Source organism: Centroberyx gerrardi, chromosome 22 (assembly GCF_048128805.1).
Source record: "Centroberyx gerrardi isolate f3 chromosome 22, fCenGer3.hap1.cur.20231027, whole genome shotgun sequence".
Classification (NCBI taxonomy): domain Eukaryota; kingdom Metazoa; phylum Chordata; class Actinopteri; order Beryciformes; family Berycidae; genus Centroberyx; species Centroberyx gerrardi.
In genome coordinates, this window is record NC_136018.1 from 23686370 (window position 1) to 23711437 (window position 25068).

Here is a 25068-nt window from a genome sequence, read left to right on the forward strand (position 1 = left end):
TGTAATTGCGCATGGACCTCTACTTCCAACGTCTATAATTTATACATTTTTTTATTGGGAGTACTTCTAGCGAATGCATAGTAAAGGACTATTCCATACTTTGCTGGGGACCTCCATTAAGTTTTCCCACCAACGGCTAGTTTATGGAAGGCCTTACACCTGCTAGGGGGTAGGTGTAAGTTTTAAGTTGAAACTTAAGTTTACGTTGGAACTATTTCAGTTGGTGCAACAGTTAAAATTTACGAATGCGTAAACTCAGACTTGGTGCGACTTTATGTTCAAACTAGCCTAAGTTTGAACTCAAGTTTAACTGGTGTAACAGGCTGCTGGTCACCTCCTTTGATCTTAAGAGTGCCTAAATTCATGAATCCCTCCTTTACTTTGATTGCTTAATGCTGCACCAGGTAACTTTGCACATTGGCGCCCCCAAATGGTAGCAAGAGGTAACTCCTTGACTTTTGAGGACTTGTTTACCATGAAATCCAGTAAGGTAATGTCAGTAAACGAAATGTCTTCTTCTTAGAGCGTTCACTCCCTGCTGTTTAGGAAACACTTTTGGATTTCACTCTTAAGTTTGGATTTGTCACTTCCTGTGTGGAGAAGACTTTCCACCAGTGATGATACCAGCACCAGAATTTAATGTGGGCAAATAGGGTGAATCTACAGCATCTCAGTTAGTGAAGATGGGACGCTGTAATCTGCAGTAGAAGTGCATGTAAAAAGTACGACTTGTACAGTGGCTAGACAGAGGTGATGAAATATCGGCGTTCATTACCTTGTCCCCTGGTAATCCAGGAGCGCCTGATTCCCCAGGCTTCCCATCTTTACCCTGGGAAAAGAGACAGAACATACACTGATCAGGAACTTAACAATGAAGGAGTGAAGGATGTTCCATCGTGATTACAGCTCCAGTCAAATAAAAAAAAAATGAAGAGAAACTTAAAAATTGGATACAAATTTGAAAAAAATCCACAATATAGCAAAAAGAAAAGAAAAAATATGCTCACTTGATGGGGAATTTGTTTTTGTTGATAAAGAAAATAGCGATAAATAGCGATTCAAAAGCATTTGTCTCGCCCATGTATAAGTCTCCATCATGGTTGTATGACTATTAGTTGGTACATTAGAATATCATGTTATTAGCTGACACTTAGGCTAAGAACAATAACAACTTGCCTGATACTAATCAATTTTTTAAATACTTCCCATTTTTCTGCTGGATGTGTTACATTCAGGAAGCATTTTTCTTCACTTCAGTCCAGCTGATGGAGTTTATTTGAGACATTTCAGTAGTTTCCATGAAATTTGCTTGATGTTTGGATGCACCCTGATGAAGGTGTGATGAAGGTGAAGCTGTACTTACAGGCTTACCGTCAGAGCCCGGTGGTCCTGCCCACCCTTTCTCCCCTCGGAAACCCTGTAGCATCAAACCACTCAATCACGACACAGAATTAAATCCTTTCCACATCAACACATTGTATGGTAGTATAGTTAATCACAACACACAGGCTTATAGGAATACACCAAGTTTTTGGTAGATTGTGACTCAACATAGTGTATGCTAAAGTGTTATCATGGAGCCTGCTGCCAATCAACATTGTGTATGCTAAAGTGTCAGCATGGAGCTACTATCATTCAACATAGTGTATGTTAAAGGGTTAGCATGGAGCCTACTATCACACATAGTGTATGTTAAAGGATTAGCATGGAGCCTACTATCACACATAGTGTATGTTAAAGGATTAGCATGGAGCCTACTATCACACATAGTGTATGTTAAAGGATTAGCATGGAGCCTACTATCACTCAATATAGTGTACGTTAAAGTGTTAGCATGGAGCCTATATCCCTCAACATAGGCCTAGTGTATGTTAAAGTGCTAGCATGGAGCCTACTATCATACATAGTGTATGCTAAAGTGTTAGCATGGAGCCTACTATCACACATAGTGTATGCTAAAGTGTTAGCATGGAGCCTACTATCACACATAGTGTATGCTAAAGTGTTAGCATGGAGCCTACTATCACTCAATATAGTGTATGTTAAAGTGTTAGCATGGAGCATCATGGCCAACTATCTACCAGGGATACATGGATGATTTTGATGTCTATCACCACTAAGTTGACCAAAAAGTTGGTTTACTCCTTTAATGTCAAGTAGGCTAATGCCAAGTAGTGGTCCCAGATACATTCATACGTGGTGGCTTTGCCATAATTAGTATATTCATAATTTCATATTTATATACACTCACCGAGCACTTTATTAGGAACACCTTACTAATACTGGGTAGGTATCAGCTTTCAGCTCAGTGTCAACCGGCTACCAAAGTGACATCCGCCTCAAGGTTCGACGTGTTGCATTCTGAGATGCTTTTCTGCTCACCACAGTTGTAAAGAGGTTATCTGAGTTACTGAAGCCTTTCTGTCAGCTCCAACCACTCTGGCCATTCTCCTCTGACCTCTCTCATCAACAAGGCGTTTCCGTCCGCAGAACTGCCGCTCACTGGATGTTTTTTGTTTTTCGTACCATTCTGTGTAAACTCTAGAGACTGTTGTGCGTGAAAATCCCAGGAGATCAGCAGTTTCAGAAATACTCAAGCCAGCCCGTCTGGCACCAACAACCATGCCACGGTCAAAGTCAATGAGATCACATTATTTCCCCATTCTGATGTTTGATGTGAAGACGAACTGAAGCTGCTGGCCTGTATCTGCATGATCTTATGCATTGCACTGCTGCCACATGATTGTCTGAATGGATAATTGCATGAATAAGCAGGTGTACAGGTGTTCCTAATAAAGTGCTCAGTGAGTGTATATTTTTTAATCCATTGTAGATCCCACAAAATTGAGCTGACAACCTGATTAAGTTCAGTGCCATAAACCAAGAACCACAGACCCTTCTCTCTCATTTTCTTTTGAGTTTGTTGTGTGAACCCCTAAAATAGATACAGTAGAAATAATGGATGGGGCTATATCATGATTGATGATGCACACACCGAGACACACACACACACACACACACACACACATTTTGTACAGTGTAATGAATCAGAGGAGATATACTGTGTAGTCAGGACCTTGTCTTTGGTAATTGAAATGTTTAAGGCCCTGTTGTCAAAACCACCAGAGATCAAGAGACCAAACCATTTATCAAACGTCCTTTGAGTCTTATGGGAAGAAGCAGAAGTGTGTGTGTGTGTGTGTGTGTGTGTGTGTGTGTGTGTGTGTGTGTGTGTATGTGTGTATGTATGTGTGTGCATGTGTGTGTGTGTGCGTGTTGTTACCGTGGGTCCTGGAGGGCCGGTGGGTCCTGGTGGTCCGGTTGAACAGTTGCAGTCCTCGTCCTCTACTGTGGCAGTTCGATTCAGAGGACACTGAGGAAACACAAACACACTGATATCTACAGCATATATATGAGATATAGATATGCATATAGTACACCAGTGGTTCCTCTCAAAACCGTTCTCATTGTGATGTATTTCAAACAGATTATAAGCCCATTAAAAGCATAGATAAATGTTTACAATATAATCATCAGACAAACATCAGAAAATTATATTCAATTTAATATATCATGTCATTAAAAGGGCAATAGTTGATCCTGATCAATGCTGTTTCTTATGTTTCTTTTAACTAATATCATCAATGTATTTATTTATCGTCCTTTTAATGTTTTTTTTCTATTGCTTAGCTTCTCATTTTATCCCCTCATTATGTGTGTTACTTTGGGATTTCAAATTAGCTTTTTATGATTGAACCATTTCACAATCTTGGGTTTATTTTGGGGGAAATAAATGTAGCCAGTGACTTCCATATTATGCAATGTTTTTGTATTAACTCAGTAAGTAAAGTAAAGTAGCACTTACCCTTTCATCATCCTGTATACAGTAAGAGAGAGGAAAAGAGACAAAATGATGGTTATTATCAGTCTAGCCTTATACATAATATTAAAAACAAGATGATGGTAAGTGATGGAAGGGATCTTACCACTGAGTAGATCTCACAAGCAGTTTCTCTCTCGCTCTGATGAGGATCACAGTACAGTCGCAGCTTCTGAATCTCAACCTGAAATAAAATTATATATACATATATATATATATATATCAGAGGTGGGGACTCGAGTCACATGACTTGGACTCGAGTCAGACTCGAGTCACAGTTTTAATTGCTTGAGACTTGACTTGATGCATGAAGAGAAGACTTGAGACTTGACTTGGGTTCTGCTGACTTGGGACTTGACTTTGACTTCTGCTTTGATGACTTGAAAAGATTTCTAAAGTCTTGACAAAAGATCTTGGCCCGGATCTACTAAACGTGCTAAAACCTTGTTCTCTGCACAGCGCATTTTGCGCCTGAAATCATGGGTGGATCTGGGTGCGCCTTTTTTGCGGTTTGATATAATTGCATATGCATTTGTGGGTGTTCTAAGGATGAAGCGCAAAATTAAGGGAGGGTTTTATGGAAATTGACAGAGGACGTGATTTATCAAGAGGCGGTAGCCATTAACACCTGTTGATTGCGCATGGAATTTAAGACCTAGGAAAATTTTGCGCACAGAATGGCTCCAACGAGACTGGCTCTGGAACTGGCTCTAAGATCAAGGTGACACAGTCATCTACACATTAGACATTAGATCGCATCCCTATTATAATTCTAATCAGGTTTAAACGGGTATGCTGATTAAAAATACACCATTTACGCGTCATTGGCAGAGTAGCAGAATGCGCACTCAATATGCAGACTATTACCTAAATATACAAAAAGGAAAACGCACGCTCGCACACTCTTCTCTGGATTTGCTGACACTTATTATGAGCCAATATCTGAGCGGCGTAGCCTTGATGTAAACAATGCAGCTAAAACGTGTGCGTAATAACCTCTCCGTGGAGAGGTGTGTGTGCGGCTTCATACCTTCACCAGGTCTCCATCCCTCCCACACTGGTACCTGTGTCTCAGTCAGGCTTTCCTGCTGCTCCTCCAAGGGAATTAAGGCTCCTCTTTATTTTATTTATACGTTATTTGTAGTAAGCATTTTGGTTCACCTCCTCATATCATACCAGCGTTTTTACCTCCGCTAAATCCCGCTTGTGGTGCCCAACTGCATTCACTTTATTTGTTATATCGTTCCAGAGTGACTTTTTACGCGCGAGTAAAACATCTCTTCTTTGCAGCTCTTTGTGGTTTTCTCTGCCACCAACACTTCCAGCTCCACTGGAGAGACATTTGCGCTTCTTTTGCCCATCATTACGTTGCCGCAAATAGGCTATTGTGTGCATTGTTTGGCCCTTATATTTGCGCAGTCGCAATTATAATTAATTATCTGCGCCTCCGCTCATTTGCGTGCGCTACTTTAGTAAATACCATGCGCTGGCGGTACAAATTTCACCCGCAATTGCTTTTGTGCTGCGCCTGGAATTACGACATGTTAGTAGATCCGGGCAGACAACTGAATTTAAATTATGTTTTCTGAATTTGTATGGAATGATTTAATTTATTGAAGTTGAAACTGATTATAGAAATCAAACTCATGATGCTCTTACCAAGTTTTTATCCTATTAAAACCATATTGCATTGAAAAGTCCTAGATATTTACTTTTATTTAAGATATTAAATTGATACTGGACTCTCGATTTGTTCTGACTTGACTTGCTGTTCTACATTTAGACTTGAGACTTGACTTAGACTTGACTTGGTAATCTACATGTAGACTTGGGACTTGACTTGAGACTTGTGCCTCAAGACTTGAGACTGACTTGGGACTCGAGCAAAGTTGACTTGGTCACACCTCTGATATGTAGGTATATCTTCCCACTGTTTCTAACCTAGTTCATTGAAAAAACGAATGTCCATTTCATTGCTGTTAAAGGGTGAAAATCAGCCCTGCTGATGGCTTCCATAAAACATTTTACATGACATGCATGCATAGGTCTCAGAGGTGTGACCAAGTCAACTTTGCTCGTGTCTCAAGTCAGTCTCAAGTCTTGAGGCACAAGCCTCAAGTCAAGTCTCAAGTCTAAATGTAGATTACCAAGTTAAGTCCAAGTCAAGTCCACGTCATTAATGTCAAGTCTCAAGTCTAAATGTAGAACAGCAAGTCAAGTCAAAACAAATAAAGAGTCCAGTATCAATTTAATATCTTAAAGAAAACTAATATCTAGGACTTTTCAATGCAATATGGTTTTAATAGGATAAAAACTTGGTAAGAGCATCATGAGTTTGATTTCTAGAATCAGTTTCAACTTCAATAAATTCAATCATTCCATACAAATTCAGAAAACATAATTTAAATTCAGTCGTCTGGTGGAACAAAACCTTTGGAAACCTTTTCAAGTCATCAAAGTCAAAGTCAAGTCCCAAGTCACCAGAGCCCAAGTCAAGTCAAGTCTTAAGTCTTCTCTTCATGCATCAACTCAAGTCTCAAGCAATTAAAAATGTGACTTGAGTCTGACTCGAGTCCAAGTCATGTGACTTGAGTCCCCACCTCTGCTAGGTCTCATAAGTTTCATTAGGCACTGAGCAAACACACTGCTCTAAGTTTAGTCATTTGCAATACCATGGTCACATACACACAGATGGATATAATGTAAAGTGTCACTTGGCATGACTTCAGTGCCTTCCACCTAGACTTGTTGAGGCTGGCCTATTTTGAGATGCTTTAACTGGTTGAAAGGTAATTGCTAATAAAACATCTGTATATTATATACATAGTGTGTAGCTGTTCAATGACAGTAGGAGAGCAGACAATATCCTCTACTTCAGTGGTTCTCAACGCGGGGTCCGGGGACCACCAGGGGTCCTTGAGGGGATTCCAGGGGGTCCCCAGTAAATTGATGAATTGTTAAACTTCACCATTATTTCATTTACAATAAGTTAACACAATTAGAGAATTAGAGAACACAAGAAAATAGATTATTTATCATACTTTCACTGTTATCTCTTTACCTACTATACAGATAATCATGGAATTCTGGATAAAATCGTACCTAACAATAAAAATATTCTCAGATTTGTGTTCGAGAGGCAAAATCTCATCAAATGGGCGTCTGTTGCCCTAATGTGGACTAAATTAGTATTTCATATTAATGATATGAAAAAGGTTGAGAATCACTGCTTAGTTTGTTGATGAATGTATAAGATCTACAGATCACCTTGATAAACTCTAAACAAAGTACAGCAGCAGAATGGCCTTTTGGCTACTGTGTGATTACACTGCAAGCAACATGATCAACAAGTCTCCAGAAGTCCATTCATTTCCTATAGAGCTGAATGACCAGGGAAACTGTCAGTGACGAGTGCAAAATGGATGAGAAGTTGATTCTAGCCATACAAATCTTCCGAGTTCTCTACAACTTTTATTCGAAAGACTACAGGAATAAAAGTCCGCCCCCGCCCACAATTGGTCAGAATATAGCGGCCATCAACCAAGTTGCTGACAGTGGTTTTCAACCATGTGCTGTCGTGAGTGACCAAAGAGTCTGCAGGTTTCCATTCCAACACTACAGCGGCTCATTTCACTGACTAGTTCCTCCTCTCTGGTTGAAACCCTGCAGATTCTTGGGTCACAATGGTACAAGATTAAAAATCAGTGGCGTGAGGTTCAGTCACATCTGACCGTGCAGTGTTCTTGTGGTCGGCAGGAGAAAAGTTCCTCCTCGGGAGTCAGTACAAAACAACAAAATAGTATCTGTCAACATTTCAGCATTTGCTTCATCCAGAGGTAGGGACTCGAGTCACATGACTTGGACTCGAGTCAGACTCTTCAGTCACAGTTTCAATTGCTTGAAACTCGACTTGATGCATGAAGAGAAGACTTGGGACTTGACTTTGACTTGTGCTTTGATGACTTGAAAAGGTTTCTAAAGTCTTGACTTGAGATCTTGTGTTTGTGTAAATGACTTAGATTGAAAGTGATGAGATTTGTTCCACCAGACGACTGAATTTAAATTCTGTTTTCTAAATATGTATGGAATGATTGAATTTAACTTGATTATAGAAATAAAACTCATGATGCACTTACCAAGTTACATTGAAAAGTCCTAGATATTTAGTTTTCTTTAAGATATTAAATTGGACTCTTGATTTGTTCTGACTTGACTTGCTGTTCTTGACTTGAGACTTTTGTTGCCAGGTAGCATCAGTCAACCTAAGAAAAGCAACACAGTGTAGTAATTAGAGGTATGATTTGTACTCACAGGTACAGTGATATCTGTGCCTCGCCTCTTAGCCACCTGCGTCTTCCCATTAATGTAAATGGGCTCCGCAGGCTCCAACATTACTTCCTGGATCTGTTGATCATCAAGGAAACTGGTAACCTGGTGAGGCCGCACCAGGAGTTTGACCTGGTGCCAACGTCCATCGAATAGAGTCTGAGAGAAAGAGAGTAGAGAGTAGATTTAGAAGAGAGAAGGCGTATATATGAATTTATTTATTTTTTCTAGATGACCTCCATAGAAAAGAGACATTTAATAAGGTCCTGCATGCTGTGATTGGGTTGGTTTGTTTAATTCTGAGACTGAAACGCATCTTTGTTCAAGCTCCCGGCCAATCAGCACTGTTGGATGTGAAAACGTACAATTATCAATTTGTCAAATCATTTACTCAGCCTTCCATTCCTGTTGCCAGTGTGTGGGTGTGTGTGTGTGTGTATATATATATATATATATTCATTTAAAAAATCATTAAAGGTTTGTCTAAGCTAGCAATGCCAAAAAATTGTGTGCTCAAAATGCTCCAAAATTGGTACTGGCCAGCGAGGTATTATGACCTTCTTCCTTTTTCCATAACACAGTCTTCTCTTTGAAGCACAACCCATACAGAGAGAGAGAAACAGAGAAGCTATGGTTTCATTGGGCCTGAGCTGCAGCCATCATTTCCAAATGACAAATCACAGACTTGTAGCTCGTGCCACATCCAGCCAAATCAAATCAAACACGTGCAAACAAAACAAAAAAAAGCACAGCTCTGTCCAATGCACCATGCTATAGGTGTGTGTTAGGATGGAGGGTGGTGAGTGTTTGTGGAAAAAACAAGCCGGCGTGTCCAGCAGGATGTATTACTACCTTCTGCTGCCATGGAAACAGAGGCGTGCGCTCCAAGTACTAGACGTCCACCAACTAATTTCCACTAGGGAAATACTGTGGTTTAGAGTAGGAAACATCGTTTTTGAGCCTCCTGGCATCCATAGGATTACGTCTTCAGCAGTTCAACTGCATATTGAACTCAACAGGGAGTGATGTTTAAATGACTGAGAGTTTAGCTCTTTGTGAGTCATCACAGTAGGACTCATTTATATCAGTGAACATGACGGGAAACCGGGATTGGAAGCGACAGAATACACTCTAATGGCACAATATGTGCTTTCAGTTGCAATCCAGTAGAAGACCAAAGGATAGCACAGCACACTACACCCTTTATACTATCCATCATATGCTGCTTCAGTATTCATCTATTCTTTTCAAGTCATATTCATCACCATCGTTATTATTTACACTGCCCGTCAAGTTTGGGGACATCACATTTTTCTTCATTTCTACCTATTTTCCACATTTTAGAATAATAGTAAAGACATCAAAACTATGAAATAACACAAATGGAATCATGCAGCGACCAAAAAAGTGTTAAACAAATCAAAACTATCTTATGTTTTAGATTATATAAAGTAGCCACCCTTTGCCTTGATGGAAAGGCACAGTCTTTGGAAAAAAATTCATACATAGGCATCAACTTCACTATTTATATTTGTCTGAGAAACTCATTTCAAGCATTTAAGCATAAGCCTTTAGATCAAAATGGCTTTAAGAGAATGAAAAACATAGTGCATTCAATGACGTGTCATCAAACTTTTGACGGGCAGTGTATTTTCCCCTTGGGGATCAATAAAATGAATCTTAATCTTAATCTTAATTATAATGCACTTTAACAAATGGCGGGGGAGGAGGGATTTAACACAGTGAGATTACGCAGTACACCAGTTTTATTTCATTAAGGCTGGTTAAGTTGAATGGATGCAAGTTATGTTACTAAGGAAACTTATGCATTCATCCAATCCTGGTCAGGTTACGGTTTAGCTTGATTTCAAAATCAGAATCAGTTTTATTGGTTTGCATATAAAAGGGATTCGACTAGGTAGGTTGCTCACATCGGTCACATTAAACATAAAACAACACAAAATTCTAAAAGTAGTAAATGAAAAAAATAAAAGGTCTGTTTTCTACAGAACATGCACATGGTCTTTGTTAGAGTCGAAGCTACGGATGTCAGTGACAGAAAAAATAACCTAATATATAATATATAGGGATGGGACGATATATCGAAATTCAATATATCGCGATATAAAAACTTGACAATACGTATCGTGGGGCAGAAAAATACATTTTATTCTGCTGTAGTAATCACAAATGAGACGGCTTGACCATCACAATTTCACAAGCTCTGCATCCAACTTATATTATTTGCACTTTGGAGTGACATTTTTAAATTGTTGTTTACATTCTAGCAAGACAATGCCATCGCTAGAAAGATTTGTGTCAGAAATAAACTTAATTCTGCACAGTCAGACTTTGTTGTCATTGAACTTTTATTTATTACATCGTATCGTGGTTGTATTGAATCATGAACCCCATATCGCGTATCGAATCGTATCCTGAGATAAGCATATCGTCCCATCCATACTAATATAATAACTATATATAACAGATGTAGAGAATATTGCACTGGGTTCTGAGTGTTTGGGTGACCCACATTACTGGGTCAAAGAACTCAAAAACAAAACAGGTGGAGGGAACACACTGTGGCAGCCGTCCAGAGCGCCACCTTGGAATATTATCAACTTTACCTGACTGCCATCGCAATTCTCTGCTACTGAATGCTACACTTGGCATTCCTCTACTTGGCCAGGACAGACGTCAATTAGCTTGATTTAGGAAGCCTCAAGCTAACCTTATAAAATGAAACTATTCCAGACTACATCGCACCAACTGAAGTAAGGCTTTCACAGAATAAAATAAGGGAAAATAAATACAGACAGAAGAGGCACATCATTTACTCATACATCCATGTTTTCTGCTTTGCATGGGTTGCAGAGTTTTGAAAAAACGAATTAGAAGAGAATTAGAAAGAAAATTAGTTACAACTCAGAATTCGGAGGTCTAACTTTATTCTCAGAATTCTGACTTTAAACTCAGAATTCTGACTTTAAACTCAGAACTCAAATAAAATTTTCACATGTGGCCCTAATCATCTTCCGTAGCAACAAGAGTTCTCTGTAAACGTATTGGAAAAAGAAACAAAAACGTCAAACGTCAATCTCTCTATCCTAACACCAACCTGGAAGCCGGCTCTAAAGGTGACTGTCTGCTCCAGGTTTGCTATGCTGGTGGTGGTGAAGGTGACAGTCTTGTCCACCCCGCTCAGCGTCACTGCGGCCTGCGTCTCCCGTTCCTTCGACAGCACCCTCCAAAGGTCAAAGGCCATGTTGCTGGAAGACCCCTTCAGACGCAGGGTGGTTACAAACACATAGGATGGAGGAAGACCCTCTGGGAAAATGTCTCTGACGGTAAGATGGGAGGAAAATAAATAAAAAAAATAAGCTTATAGGATATGGGTCAAAATCATGAAGCGATGGTCAAATTTCATGACATTAACTGACTCTTTTGGGCTTGTAATTAAAGCCTCTTAGCCTCACAGTTGTTAACTAGAATAGAATATAAATATAAATATATATATATAATACATTTATTTCTGATCTCTACATGTTGATATTTTTCAGTTTTACCTACCCTTGCTTTTAGTGATTGTTGACAGGCATCGCAAATTCATAACAACCCCTTAAAAATTTACAACCAATATTCTAAGTGCTTACACATAAACAACTTGGAGCCTGTAAAACTACTTTTGGACTGGCAAACTCACACTGGTCCACTTTGCCAGTATTTCTCTCATGGATGCCAGGCTTAAACACACAATTCCAGAGAGCTCGGACAATATTCTACTATGCTCTATGCTCAGTGTTTATAGTTATGTTGTGTATTTTGTGAAGACCTCAAGCATCTGTCACTGGATGGAAAATAACCTGAGCATTTTTGGAAGACTGTCTGTGACTCTGGAAGTCTGCAAAGGAAAACGTCTTGAGAACGTCTTGTGAAATACACCAGTTTCCTTGAGAGTGTTATGAGCACTTGTTAATCTACAATAAATCATTGCTTGCATCAAGCAAAATCAATCACAAACCCTGAAGAGAATAGGATGCGGATATCAGTAAGTATGAGAGGTGTTGCATGCATTGGCGGACATTTGTGTAAGTGTGTAGGATGCAGGAAATGAACAAAAACTAAAGCACTTCCAGGAGCAACCTTAAAGAGGCAGGCTTGTGGCTAGATGGTTGCTGGTTTGAAACCCAGGACCGACTGCGAACGCGGAAGGAGAAAGTAAACGAGTTGGTCAAGAAAAAAAACACAATTCTCCAGTTGTCTCTACCACAGACACTCATAACAGAGAATCAGCAATTTTGGCCACAACCCAAAGTACAGTACTACCAAAGTTCCACATCACTTTATAGCCTTGAATTTAGATAATTTATTCTAAACATTTTTCAGACTCTTTAAAGGCCCACATGCCCTGTAACCGTGTCCTACCTGGTGTTCTCAGTGATGTCCGTGGAGGCGGTGAGGGTGTAGGCTGCCTCAGATACCAGAGAGCCAGCGATCTTCTGGGCCTTCTTCTGGATGTTCATGCCTACCATCAGCTCAAAGCCTTTCTCATCGCGAGACGCCACTGGGATTCGCGTTGGACACACAGACTCTAAAAGGAGAAGGGTCATGTGTTGAGACAGCTCAGCTCTAAATAGACATTCAAAAAACGACTGTAGTTTTCATTGGGAGTAAGAGAGGGTGAAGAGGCATGACAAAGAACACTTTACTGAACTGAAAAACAGCTGGGTCCATTTTGTTGTTTGGTGGTGTATTGTTCTTATTCTGGTGGATAATATGACAATGTGACGTCACATTGACATATTTCCAGCAGCTATAATGGAGTTTGATAGCTGAAAATGTTTCAGCGATCTAAAACATCAATGGTAAACGTCAGGTTTTGATGTCAGTCCCTCAGCATCAGAAGAGCAAGGGCTTCTTTCTAGAGCTGCCATTTTGCACTGATGTTCAACAATCATACAGGGAGAAATCCATCATAGAAGAGGCAGAGAGACCAATTTCTCCACCCACAGTAGCAGAAAATAGACCAGAATGCAACGCAGCCACAAGGCATGTTGTGTTTTGAGTAGCAGAAGGCACGACACACGCCAATGTTCATGAACTAGCTGGCTAGCTAGCTACAGTATATTTACATGCCCATATGGCCACCTTTGACTGAAACAAGTGCAACAAGTTCACACCTTTTCTCTGGGGGTTGTCAAAAGGTATTCTGGGAAAAATAGTAGAAGTAGATGAGGCAGCTTGATGGAAAGTACAACACTTCATCACAAAATAACTCCTGGAATGCATTGAACATCAACGACTAATGATATATAACAGTGTAAGAGGATCCAAGGGTGGATTTTCCCTTTAAGGTGACTAAATATTTATGGCTTAAATGGAAATATTTAGTCTAAAAAATAAATAATATATGTCAGGGGTTCCTCAGCTTTTTCATGTCACGGACACCCACATAGACACACATTAGACCATAGACCCCAATTTGATTCAATTTAGTGCCAGGGATCCATATGGGAAGACTTTAGTTGTTGCTGATTTAGTAGTCAACTAAACCTCGTTACATGGGCTTGCACCATCATATCTATCCGACCTCATCATCCCTTATATTCCATCTCGTGCCCTCCGTTCGCAGGACGCTGGCTACCTTATTGTCCCTAGAATCAAGAAAAAATCAGCAGGCAGTAGAGCTTTCTCCTACCGAGCTCCCTATCTCTGGAACCAGCTACCTCTTACAGTCAGGGAAGCTAATTCTGTCGAAATCTTCAAATCTAGACTCAAAACCTATCTTTTCTCGCAATCTTACGACCTACCTTAGCACCGCTGGCCTGGGCTCGACACAGTCTTTTCTCTTACCCTAGCCTAGACAGTATTTATATAGAAATTTGCCGTTGGGAACATAAGCATAGGGATGCCCTCTGGCTACACTGTGTCTAATCACTTCCTATCTGCTGTCTGTATGAGCGTGTCTGTGCCCAAATACATCTGGGTCTTGTGCTGCTTCTGCACAGCTCTGTGTGTGTGTGTGTGTGTGTGCGCGGCTGGTTTTCTCCTCCCTTTCTCAGATTCCTCTGACCCTGATGGTCTTCGGTGCTGGCCTTAGCCCCATCCCTGACGCTGCTCCCACCTGGATCTCTCTCTCTCCGTGTGTTCGCTGTCTTTCTGTGTCTCTCCCCCCTTTCTCAGACTCCGGTGCAGTGCAGTGGTCGCCAGTGCATGCCTTAGTCCCATCCCTGCTGCTGCTCCCACCCGATGTGCTCTGACTCCGTGTGTTCTGTGTGCAGCTGCTTCTCTCCCCTTCCTCAGACTCCGGTCCAGTGCTCCACCTGCCAGTGGCCAGGTGTTGCTCCGGCCGGTCGTTGGCGCCGGCCTTGGTCCTGCTCCCACCCAACGTGTCTGTCTTGTGTTCTGCTGCTGCTGCTTCTCCCCTTACTCTCTCCCCCCTTCAGACTCCGGTGCAGTCCAGTGGTCGTCAGCGCCGGCCTCGGTCCCTTCCCACATCCCTGATACTGCTGCCCCCCGTGTGTCTCTGACCCTGTGTGTTCTGTTTGCAGCTGTTTCCCCCCTTCTTCTTTACGTGTGTGTGTGTGTCTGGGTGTGTTGTGTGTGTGTACGCGGCTTCCTCTCTCTCCTCCTCTCTGACTCCAGGTCAGTGTTCTACCTGGCAGTGACGGGTGCTGCCCTGGCTCTTCGTCGTCAGTGCTGCCTTGCTCTTCCTTTCTGCTGCTCCCTCCTGGACGCTGATTTACGACTGCTGCCCTCGCTCCTTTACTGCTGGCCTCAGCCCCCCCCACCGCCGCATGCTCCTCCCCTTCTTTTGTCTCTCTCTGTTTTCTCTTGTCATCATTGTTGCCCATGACTCTGTCAATGTTTTGCCCGGCACCTATTGCACGCTAAGCCGTCCCGGGGGGGGATCCCTATCTGCCTCAGCCCGCCCAAGGTTTCTTCCAAATTTTTTCCTGGGAGTTTTTCCTTGTGTGCATTTAGGGTCTAAGGCTGGGGTGCCGGGTAGGTTAGGCTATATAGAATAGGTAGATTGTTTGTCTCGCTAAATCTGCTCCTACCTACCTTGTGTTTTTCATCATGCTGTCCTACAAAATTTTGTTTACCACTGATTGTGTTTAGTTAGACCTAGCTAGACACATTCTCTGTAAAGCCCTCTGAGACATGCTTGTGATAAAGGGCTATATAAATAAATAAAATAAACTTGGCTGATTTAGTATTGAATTGTGTGACAGTGGTGAGAGTGAAACCTAGGATTACAATAGTCAATATTATACATTATCTAATTAGGACATGTCTAGTGAACCCCCTCAAGAACCCCCTGGAACTCCCTCAAGGACCCTTGGAGGTTTCCAAACCATACTTTGAGAACCGCTGGCATACGTTATGGCTATGATCAGTGGACAGTTTAGTCTTAGTTTGTTAACATGAACAGGTCTCTCTCAAAGCAAGAAACAAGAGAGCCAAGACTTCAAGAGGCAAACCCTGAAGCTCTTCCACTGACAATGAGCATTGTTTTATTCATATTCCTTAGTTTATATCTAAAAGCACCATAGGGACATAAAAATATTTTGGAAGTTGAAGGTACAATCACAGCATAAAACAATGGTACTACTGGAGCCAGGAGAATTGAGGAAACAGATGACAAACAGCACACATTAACTAGATATTCTCTCACCTTCACAGAGCTTCTGCTCCATGGAGTCTCGGATGCGGTCGATGGTGGTGTAATCTTCGGCATACAGCACGTAGGTGGATGACGGTTTATTGGCGATGGATACCAGCTCCGAGGTGGTGATCTCACTGCCAACTCCGACGGCAAACACTATGATGCCCTGAGCTCGCGCCTCCACACTTGCGTCCACCTACAGAAAGATAGGGTGTCTGTGGTGAAAACAAACCTTCTATAGGAATGGCAAAAGACTTCTGATAAGGACAATGGTGACCGAATGTCCTGCACCTGATCCAGACTCTTTACCCAAGCTTCCTTATTGTGTTTATTCTGTGTACTAATGCTCATTTTGTTATCAACATTTAATCTTTGTCTGCCCACTCTCAGCATCCATTGCAGCCATTGACCGTCCTGGAAGCGGAACCTTCTCTGTGATGGTCCTTCTCAAGGTTTCTTCCATTGTTTTTCCTCATGAGGTTACTGTGGGAGTTTTTCCTTGTTCTCATTGAGGGTCTAAGGTTGGGGGTGTCGTTTTCATTTGCAGTTTTGATAATGTGGACGTTGTGAAGCCCTTTGAGACTGTAACTGTAATTAAGGGCTATACAAATAAACTTGACTTGGCTTGACCTGTGCCCTTGAGCATGGCAATGTAACATTTACCACATCGTCCTGAGACTTGCCGTCAGTCACCACCACGGCTATGCGGTTCTTGACTTGGCTGGCCCGCTGGGAGGAGGAGAAGACGTGGTCCACAGCAAACTTAATGGCTCTGCCCGTCTGCAACACAGTCAGAAAACAATGATGATCCCCTGCTGGGAGTGAATGAAAACACCATGATGCTGTTAGGGATCATGCTTGTGAATCGGTCTGTTCACCAGCTTCCAGGCATGGATCACTGCAGGGCAGAGAGTGCAAGTGAGTGTGAAATTATATACAAACATATATAAGATGAACCACGTGTTCACACTGTGAGCAACACAATCAAGTCAGCAGAAGTCCATTCATTTCTTATAGAGCTGAGCAATCGTAAATTCGGCCAATGTGTGGATGCTGAACAAGCTTGTCTTTTCATGGTCATTGGCCGTCAAGAGCCAGACAACATCACATTTCGTCACTTCCTTGTTTCCCTATACCGATGTGATTTTGTTTGATGAATAATAGTTCTTTCTGGCAAGTGAAAAAAGGATGAGAAGTTGATTAGAGCTATTCAAAGTGACCCAGTTCTCTGCAACTTCTATTTGAAAGACTACAGGAATAAACGACACATCAACCAAGTTGCTGACAGTGTGAACACACAGTAAGAGCAGGCAATTTGTGTGCATGCATGTTTGTGTACACCTATGAATGATAGAGTTGTTGTCAGAGACAAAAAAGTTTTCCTGCCTGTGTGTTCCCTCCCAGGTAAGAGATGCTCTCTATGGCTTGGATGAGCTCAGCTCCACCCTGGTGTTTCCCAAGAGGAATCTCCAGACGAGGAGTATCACTGTACTGGACCACAGCCACCTACAGCAACACAACAGGCACACAATCTACTGAAGGTGTAGTGCTGATTTACTGCTGCTCAATGCTACTTGGAATGGGTAAAAAGGCTGGAGGAGCCTAGGTTCTTATTGAGGCTGCCAACTGATATGATAGCAAGACTTCACTGTTCCAACACTGAAATTTGATCAGGATCATCAGTGTTGGTTGAGGTTGAAAAAGCAACAATCAACCTTGATTGTTGAAGATTTTATCAATGTTAGCTTTATTAAAAAGTGGCAAGAGTCAATGCTGATAACTGAGATGTAAAAGAATTCTAGGTTGATTCAATAGGCCTATCAGCTTGCTGTCTGTAATATAGACTAAAAAGGCTGTGACAGATTTGGCTGCTTGGTAACTCACTTACTGAGGTTGGCGGCTGACTTGGCTAGTTACTGTGCTCTTCTTACCTGGCAACTGGTTGTTCTACTTTAGGGCAACTGCTATCCTGGGCTAACATTAGCATTAACATTAGCTAGCAAAATGTGACAGTGCTTCATAAATTTACTAGCTAGCGTGCTACCTAACTAAAACTAGCTGTAAACTAACCCTAACCCCAACCGGGATAGGTCATAGCCAACTCCTTAGTTTACAAACATTAATTAAGTGAGAATTAGCCAGTTGTTTTACAACTCCGAATTTGTTTAACTGCATACAGAAAAAGTGGGTCTATTTATCTTCAATAAATGAACACTTAAGTGTCTTCAGTGTGCAGGGCATTTCAACAGCAGCAAAACACAGCCGATGACTGGTCATGGACAGTTGTAGCTGGGCCAATTCATTGTTTAATTCTGTTGCAGTGGCTACTGAAGTGACTGGGACTATAACTTAGATAAATAGGGTGTAGTGAAACGTGTAGTCAAAAACAGAAAAAAATATATATATAATGCTGTACTGATACCATAAGCCTGATCACTATCTATTTATATGTCTATGATGTCAAATGCATGGTCAGAGGGGACTTTAATAGCAGAGATAGGAGAGTGAATAGTTAGCCTACAAGAGAGAGTAGCCAGCCTCCTAGGCAGGAGTTCTCTTTTACCACCACCGGACCCTCATTGGCTTTCCTCAGCAAATCGTTTACCGTGGCAGGCTCACTCACCATATCAGTCACCAAACTCAATAAGAAGTCTGGCCCATTCCCAGCACCATAGCACAGTCAGAATCAAAATGAGTGGCTGTAGGCATTAAGAATAGAGCACTGATCTTCTATTGCTGGTCAGATTTCATGACCACTGGAACTTTATGGCCTAAGCCAGTGGACTCCCTCGAGAGCCATGTGTTTGCAGGTTTTCATTCCAACCAAACACTACAGAGGATGATTTCACTGATTAATATGCCTCCTAGTGAAATCAGTTGCTGTAGTGTTTGGTTGGAATTAAAAACCTGCAAACTCTTCCATGCTACAGGACTGGACACCACTGGCTAAATTTGAACGGGAATTACAATCTGAATTTGAACTGGGGTTTGATGTTTGACTATGCAACCACCAAACCTCTCAATCTTGTACACAGATGAGATTAAAATGCATGCTCAGTATATATGATGTGCTTTATAGTACCTGTGTGTAGTGGGAACTGATGTCGAATCTGCTGGTAATGTTGACCAGCCACCGCTTGGCTGTGTCGAAGTCTGTGTAGCCCACACTCCACGACCCATCAACGATATACACCAAGTCATTTACTGCTGTGCTACAACCTACACACACATACATGCATTCATACCACATATATATGCACATGGGTACATATGCAAACACACAAACGCACACACATGAGATGCAAGGTGAAAGATCTCATTTATTTGAATTGATACAGAATCTAAAATCTACACTTCTGATGAAACAATCCTCTGTGAAATGATTTGTTTGTAATCTTCAGCCTCACAAATTACAGATTCTTCAAAATATGTCTTAGGAAAAGGAAACAGGTTTTCACCTCTGTCACTATTTTTTTTATGTACGTCTCCCGGTACACCATGTAACCACTAAAAATACACTGTTTTCCAAGAAGTAAAAGTAATGGAATTTTGATATAAAATATGAGAAAATAAAAAAAATACATTTTTTTGGTGCCATTTATTGTTAAATAGGTTATATGGATATTCATTGAGACATTAAAGAGTAACTAAACCCCAACCCAAATCTGTGGTGAAGCCTGACAGGTGGTGACATCACCTGGTACCAAAGATCAGCCTATAGCAGATGGCCAGTTCAGTCCCCTAGTTTTCACTATTAGATATGAGGCTTCACCACAAATTTGGGTTGGGGTTTAGCTACTCTTTAATGACCTCTGTTACGCTGCTAAGTGTTTCTGTAGTCACTGTGTCGTCCCTACCGGCTCGGATGTCCTCCTCCTCTACGGCCTGGATGGGGGTCAGTAGCAGTAGTGTGCTGAGACTCCATACTGACCACAGCAACATGGCTCTGTAGCAGAGCAGTCCACCTCTGTCCAGTCCAACCCTGCTACACCTGAAAACAACACCAATGTAAAGGTACAGCACACCAAAAATACAGATTTGGTTATCATAGAAGTCCTTACATGCTTGGTGTGGTGCTGCTCTGCCTTAGGCGGCGTTCACATGGGACATTTGGCATTGGTCCAATTCATGGACAAGTATGCCACAAGTATGCCACCTTGGTTGCATTGTTGTGGGCGTGTCTTGTAACCTGTTGTCAGCAGTCTGTACAAATTTCATTGGCTGATTCACCTGTGCTCTGTCAAAAGTTCAAGTTTCAACTTTTTTGACGGACTGGGTTGTGATATTTTCACGCACTGCACTCCGTTAATCCATGTCATCCGTCAACGCATAGGTCTCATTGAAATACATGGGATATTGTATTTTGACACAAATGCTCATGTGAATGGGGCCTTGTAGAGGAATTGATGGGTAAATCCTGCAGTACTAATGGAGGGACTTCCAAAGCAGTTAGCAGTGTATACTGTCACAAGTGTGATAAATAGATAGATAGAAAAACTTTACTGATCCCAGAAGGGAAATTGAGTCGTCATAGCAGCCAAGACACACAGATGACAAAATACATTAAAACACAACAGATAAGAACACAAGAGGCTTTGATGGCTAAAAAGTGAGTGACTAAATGAATAAATAAAGATATAAATACTTGACAAGTTACAAATAATAAAAGTTAGTCCACAGACAGTGTGGGTGCCTCTTGTATGAAATTACATGCTTTTTCCAATAAACATTTACAGTCCACTTGAATAATAATTAAAAAGTAAAAGAAGAAGAGTTGTGACAGCGTCATCATATTTGTGCTGTTTGTGCAAACAGCATGTAGCCTTTTATTTTTTCTCTGTCACCAGGAAGCAATTTTGTGTGCTTTGTGTGTGTGTGTGTGTGTGTGTGTGTGTGTGTGTTAAGCCTCATCACACCCACACATTTATATACCAGCGCTAACGCCGACTGTATGTTTCCATGAGAAAGACGTTTGATGTCTTGAGACTTTGCATTTCTTAACACATATATACAACACACGCGCATAAAGACACTCACACACACACACTAATACATACTGTGTGTGCACGTCAGAGAGACTCGTTCCAACTAGGAAGCCAGTAAAGTCCCCTAAATAGACCAGCATGTGTTAGGATGTACGGCTTAAGAATGAGACTTCACTGCCTCGTCAAATCACCACATCTCTCTTTCCCTCTCCGCTATCCCCGCAGCTCTCCTCCCCTCCTCCCCTCCTCCCCTCCTCCCTTGTAAACTGTTTTTCGGTGAGGGTTTTCATGTTGTGCCATGCGCCGTATGGTCGAGTGTGTTTTTTGTGGAGCTCTCCCCGCTTTCATTTCGCAGCGCAAACATGGTTCCGCCGACCACAAGCCCGGGGCCAGAGAAAATAACAATGTGAGCACTATGCCGGGATGGGAAAACAGAAATATAAACATGGCAGAGAGGGCTGCAGTGTGCTGGCAGAGGCTTTAAAGACAGGGGCGGATCGGTCAATGACGAACATACACATTCAAGTGTACCAAGTTGAAGAGGGTACAGCCCTACCACAACCTCTCTTACAACCTCTCCTTCAAAGACCCAGCTCTTGTCCCCCCTTTCTTTCTCTGTATCTAAGTGATGGAATTTCCTTCTGTAGAATGATATTATGAAAGCACATTAAAGTACAGTTGATTGCTTAAATAAAGGAAACACCAACATAAAGTGTGTTAGCAGGCTGTTGGGGCACCATGAGCCACCAGAACAGCTTCAGTGAACATTGGCAGAGAGTATACAACTGACTGAACTCTACTGGAGCAATGTGACACCAGGGTTCGACTGATATGGGTTTTTGAAGGCCAATAGGCCACTCAAGTGCTTTCATCATTTTCAAAAACATCATATCATCATAAAACGAGTTCATCTGGAGCAAATGAATGGAGAATTATTTTCTCAGTGATCAGAACTTGTCGTGTGAAAAAAGATTGTGTTTGTTATACAATACATCTTTTTAAGTGGCTTAATTTATTTTTTTAAAATGTATTGCTAAATGGCCAAAAATGGCCAAAATGGACAAATCCTGATTTGCTAAACTAGCACATATTGCAAGACACATTCAGATCAGTCAACCAGGCAGTCAGTCATCAACGCTTCATGAGATGGCCTCTAGAGAGCGTCTTGAAGTTTCCCATACATAGGCTCATCTGTGGCGCAGCGCCAAAAATCTAAAGTTGGTCAATGTATAGAAATTGATCTAAATCGATCTCTAATGTGCACATCATGTCATGTCTGTCATTTGGAGAAGCACAGACCAGCAGACCAGCAGCATTGTATTCAATCCCACAGAGTCTCCCCGGTGTGAAAACAAAAGTGAAACTTAAAATTCCACAATTTGCTCCAAACTCGCTTGTGTTAGTAACGGGATTTGTAAACAGTAACTTGATAACTCATCTTCTGCTGCCCTACAAACTTTAACGGTAGGCAACATTATTACCTTGTGGTATTTAAGTAACGTTAGTGGAATTAGGTCATTTAACCAATAACCGTGTCGCAATGCTTCAGTGCATAGAACTGAATGGAATTGAACACGTGCCGTGGGCCTGTACAGGCTTGTTTATTTTGGCTTCAAAATCCAACAAGCACAGATCCTAGCATCTGCCTCCACTTATCGTTCAGCAGCCATGCTTCCGGGCTCCCAAACATGAGTGAACAATCGCTACTCAAAATATCGTTCTCTTGACTGACCCCAAGCTGCAGTGCAGTTATTCCAAGCTTGCTCATCTCCTTTACTTGATCCCCCATAAATGCTATTAGGGGAGAAACTACCAAAACAACAGGCCCATTGCAACCCATCTCCTCATGTACAAGTGGGACTAGTTGATCAATCAGGCTTCTCGTTGGCAAGACATCAAATGCATCTTGTCCCAAATCTTGCTTTTAAAAGTGTATATTGCTCGGGTTTTAATACAGGTTCACACCATCCAAGACAATGTCCACAAACTGAACAATCCAATCAAAATGCTAGAACATCCCAGTGCCCATCCCAGGACTGCCCCCTTCAAGGCCCCCTCCAGGAGGCGACCACACCTACAAAGCACCGAAAAATTCAAAGTAGACGTAGTTAACATGCGGAAACAAACGAGTGATTCAGAGGAAAAACAAGTGGAGAAACTTCATTCATCCATGAGAAGGGTCTGGAGTCTATCCCAGCATGCACTGGGTGGAAGGCAGGGCAGGTCTCCAGTCCATCACAGGGCTAACACAGATAGACAGCCACCCACATTCATACCTATGAGTTTTCTCCATTAAAAGACCCTATCCTCGTATAACTTACATCTGTTTGATACTACTTACTATGAAGTATACTATGGATTTATGTCATATAGATTTATGTCAGTCTATAAAGGTGATAAACTCTGTTCTACAAATAAAAAGGTGGGTAAACTGAATTTAGGTGGGTGTACCCTCCACTACATCCCTGATATGGGCCCATATTTTATCAAGGACCTTATCTTTCCTTACGTCCATCCATCCATCCATCCATCCATCCATCCTTTCCTCCCTTCCTCACTCTTTCATTTAAAGCATATTAGTCATTACACAGACGATTACAAACACACAGTGTGGAGAGGTGGGTGCTGAACCTGAATTCCTCTGAGCCTCACGCTACATTTGGCAAACCAGCGGTGCGGTACAACAACCACTTCCACTGGCATCAGTGTCAAAGCCTGCCATGTGCACAGACGTTGTTGGGATTGCTCAACGTTTTTGGTTGGTTTACAGGAGTGATTCTCAACCTTTTTCATATCAAGGACCCCTAGTTTAGTACACATTAGGGCCACGGACCCCTGTTTATGAGATATTTTCTCTCTGACCCAAATCTGAGAATATTTGTAGTGTTAGATACGATTTTATCCAGAATTCCATTGTAGGTAGAGAGATAACAGTGAAACTATGATCAAAACAGTCATTCTTCTACATTCTCTAATTGTGTTAACTTTTTGTAAATGAAGTAATGCTGAAGTTTAACAATTCATCAATTTGCTGGGGACCCCCTGGAACCCCCTCAAGGGCCCCTGGTGGTCCCCGCTCCCCACGTTGAGAACCACTGGTTTACAGAACAAGGATGACTGCAGGGATGTCAAGTCACTAAACTCTAAGCTATGGCAATATAATTTACCACAAAACGTGTCCACTAGATTTCTGACCAATGACTGACAAGATATTATTTGGTCAGTGTGATAAATTATTAGACATAGATCACCAAACTATCAGCTTAGAGGGAACATTGCTCCTGAATGCTTCCTGATGGGATTTTTTATTTCAGATTTGGCTTCTAAATAAATTGCTGGTGATTTAATCTTTGCATTTGATTATATTGGAATAAACTACAAGGTCAAATTTGGCCCCAGGATAAGGCATAGAGATTACTGCACCTTATCATACTCAATTGACCCCCATGGATGACTGGCTTCATTCTATTGGCTATTTATTAAGGGTTCGTTATATAATCAACCGCATTGAGATATAGCAAGTAAATGCACATTCACTTTGTGTGGGGTTTTTACAAGGCACAGTAATCATTGTGTGCTGTGGGAGTTCATGAGGAAACAAATGACACCTGTAAAATCATTGCCAGGTAGAGGGGAATACTGGTCAGAGCAGTACATGCTATTGACTTCACACATTATTCTTCTGTTCTAGGACAGCCCAATCAGTATTTATGGTATTTAAGAACATGAATAATTCCGTTAAACATCCTCCTTAAATGTAACTATTTCAGTATTTAAGAACATGGAGAACTCCCTAAAATATCTTCCTTTAATATACACTGCCTGTCAAAAGTTTGGGGACACCACATTTTTCTTTATTTGTACTATTTTCCAATATGAAATAACAAAAATGGAATTATGCAGCAACCAAAAAAGTGTTCAACAAATCAAAACTATCTTATATTTTAGATTTTTTACAGTAGCCGCCCTTTGCCTTGATGGAAAGGCAAAGGCTTTGGAAAGAAATTCATACATAGGCATCAACTTCACTATTTATATTTGTCTAAGAAGCACATTTCAAGCATTTAAGCATAAGCCTTTAGATCAAAATGGCTTTAAGAGTATTAAAAACATAGTACATTCAATGAGGTGTCCCCAAACTTTTGACGGGCAGTGTAGGTATTTTGGTATTTAAGAACATGGAGAACTCCCTTAAATATCTTCCTTAA

The 25068-nt window shown here is 41.4% G+C and overlaps 1 protein-coding gene across 1 annotated transcript in view; it reads right to left on the reverse strand.

Moving 5' to 3' along the window:
- The window catches only part of LOC139908589 (uncharacterized), a 72947-nt gene that overhangs the window by 46918 nt on the left and 961 nt on the right, over positions 1-25068 (reverse strand). The window contains exons 2-14 of the mRNA XM_078291415.1: positions 19733-19866; positions 18958-19094; positions 17262-17381; positions 16539-16655; positions 15885-16071; positions 12632-12797; positions 11325-11547; positions 8192-8365; positions 3987-4064; positions 3866-3877; positions 3284-3373; positions 1364-1417; positions 776-829 (exon numbers count right to left, since the gene is read on the reverse strand). Of these exons, the coding sequence (XP_078147541.1) occupies positions 776-829; positions 1364-1417; positions 3284-3373; positions 3866-3877; positions 3987-4064; positions 8192-8365; positions 11325-11547; positions 12632-12797; positions 15885-16071; positions 16539-16655; positions 17262-17381; positions 18958-19094; positions 19733-19817 (1497 nt within the window). The 5' untranslated portion in view covers positions 19818-19866. The remainder of the gene's footprint in view (positions 1-775; positions 830-1363; positions 1418-3283; positions 3374-3865; positions 3878-3986; positions 4065-8191; positions 8366-11324; positions 11548-12631; positions 12798-15884; positions 16072-16538; positions 16656-17261; positions 17382-18957; positions 19095-19732; positions 19867-25068) is intronic.